At 39.3% G+C, this 2,223-nt stretch overlaps 1 protein-coding gene across 3 annotated transcripts in view; it reads right to left on the reverse strand.

Moving 5' to 3' along the window:
• Positions 1 to 1,564, reverse strand: part of ulk3 (unc-51 like kinase 3) — an 18,025-nt gene extending 16,461 nt beyond the window's left edge. Inside the window, exons 1-3 of one of the 3 annotated variants that reach the window (XM_014026102.1) lie at positions 1,429 to 1,564; positions 778 to 984; positions 561 to 701 (exon numbers count right to left, since the gene is read on the reverse strand). In XM_014026102.1, the coding sequence (XP_013881556.1) occupies positions 561 to 701; positions 778 to 882 (246 nt within the window). In that variant the 5' untranslated portion in view covers positions 883 to 984; positions 1,429 to 1,564. Of the gene's footprint in view, positions 1 to 560; positions 702 to 777; positions 985 to 1,120; positions 1,313 to 1,428 lie in introns of those variants that run through there. The other 2 variants (XM_014026104.1, XM_014026103.1) reach the window with 2 other exon arrangements.
• Positions 1,565 to 2,223: the final 659 nt, after the last annotated feature.

Genomic DNA, 2,223 nt, shown 5'->3' on the forward strand with positions numbered 1-2,223 from the left:
GGTTAACTGTATGAGAACCACTTCTCATTTACAAACATGACCTGGCATGCACTGAGTGCATTGTGATATACAAACCTACATATTCTGCCGTGGTAAACTGATTGTAAATTTTAATCGCGATTAAAATTTTTTAATCTATGCCCATGAAGCACTAAAATTAATCAGTTAACTTGATTAATTTCACAGCCCTAATTTAAATAATAACTAAACAAAAATATTTATAATATATATATGAGATGAGATGAGGCTGAATTAAGTCTGTCTCAAGTTAATCTGACAGCTGCAGGGTAGAAACTATTTCTGAGCCTGGTGGTTTGGCTCTGTGTGCAGGWTGCATGGAGAATTAAGTAGGTTTTGTGTTACAGCACTCTCACACATTTTAATGGGTAAGACAGGACTCCCTATTTCTTTGTTACACATTTGAATGACAGGATCACCATCGTTGTTGGCGAGCAAYAAAAGCTGCTGAACACACTAAGTGCCATTGTGTTAAAACACAAAGCATAGTTTCTTTAGATGTAACGCAGGGTGTAATCATACTGTATTTGTTTTACAAATACCTGAAAGTCTTTCAGCTGGACGATATGAGGGTGACACGCAGTTTTCAGGATTTCGATCTCGGTGAGCAGGTTTTCTGTGGAGGCCTTGTTTAGAGTCTTCTTCGCAACAACTTTCACTGCTACCACTTCACGACTGTTCCCCTGCAACACCACGATGCTCTACGTCATGTCCACACGTCTGTCAAGTCCAGCCTTTATCATTCACTCATGAACTCACCTTCCTGTAGGCTTTATAAACTGTAGCATATGTGCCACTGCCCAGCCTCTCTGTGAGGATCAGGTCCGCCAACTTTGGAGGAGCGAAACTAGAAGTTGAAGCCATGCTGACACAGCAACATCAGGCTCCTCCTGGGTGAAGTGCAATTAGCTGCTGCTGCTGCTAATCAATAATGTCCACATCTTCAGACGTTTTCTACAAGAGAGGCTGGAATGAACACGAATTATCAARTTAATCAGAATCTTAACGCTCTGCTTTAAATGTATTTATTAGTTATACCCTCTGTATTTATTAAATATTTACAGAATTTAAAGATGGATGCTCACACTGCAGGTCCACTCACCCTTAATACCAGCTGTTTTATATTTCTAAACCATACCGAATAGCAGACAGGCTGTTGAATTATCTAAAAAAAACATGTTTAAAGTCTCGACAACAGTAATAGTTTAATAAAGGTTGCATACTTTCATTTAAGTTTTTTCTAGCTAGCTAACCCATCACCTGCTTCGTGCAGGAAATACACTGGACCAGCCGTCTGCACGTAGGTCCGCAATTACCCACTATACAACCAAAGCACGCCTGCCTTTCTATGTTCATTAAAAAAACTGYATGATAAACATTTAGACACCTTTTCAAACTGTTAACACCAACCTGTAGCCAAGCTAATCCACCGCACATGAATGAACTGTTTACAGTACTGCTGCGCTGACAGAGGTAGCTGCTTGGTTCGCCCCATTTAAACACCGGCACATAAAAAGGCGACGTGAGCAGGCGGAGTTTGCACACGATTCAAAACCGGTGCATGAGCCCCAGCGGTCAGAGCACGGGGGAGTTTTTAGTATTTTTTATTGCTCTAACGCATGTTCATGTGGTCAACTTACGAAACCACTAACTCAGATCTGTATTATGCTGTCTCCATTAAGCACCAAGCTTTCTTTCTCTCTACATGCCATTACTTCTAGCCAGGATAGACACCGGAGACTTTATAAGAAGCTGACTTCAGCTGCWGTTCAGCGAACAGCTGACGTAAACTAGTGTTTCTAAATTTGTTACTGCAGACTAGTGGTGTATTTGTGTAACTGCAGATCGTCTCTCAATTGTAACAAAGAAGCGTTTACAATACAAAAATAGGTCTAACATATATTTATTAGGGCTGTGAAATGATTCGAGTTAACTCTGATTAATTTTAGTGCTGCATGGGCATAGATTAAAATTTTAATCGCGATTAAAATTTACAATCACTTTACTGGCTGAGTAGGTTTTTATTTTGCAATGCACTCAGTGCATGCCTATGGAAGCAATTGTGTTCCATAATCCTAATTAAAATGGATTAATAGAAATGCTGTTTCATTTTCAACATGTACCTGATTTTTTTGACTCATAAGTAAAATTATAAATACATAATCCAAACTGTATGTTCATTTTCTTCTCCAAGACTGCTCAAAG

Source organism: Austrofundulus limnaeus, unplaced genomic scaffold, assembly GCF_001266775.1.
Source record: "Austrofundulus limnaeus strain Quisiro unplaced genomic scaffold, Austrofundulus_limnaeus-1.0 Scaffold525, whole genome shotgun sequence".
Lineage (NCBI taxonomy): Eukaryota > Metazoa > Chordata > Actinopteri > Cyprinodontiformes > Rivulidae > Austrofundulus > Austrofundulus limnaeus.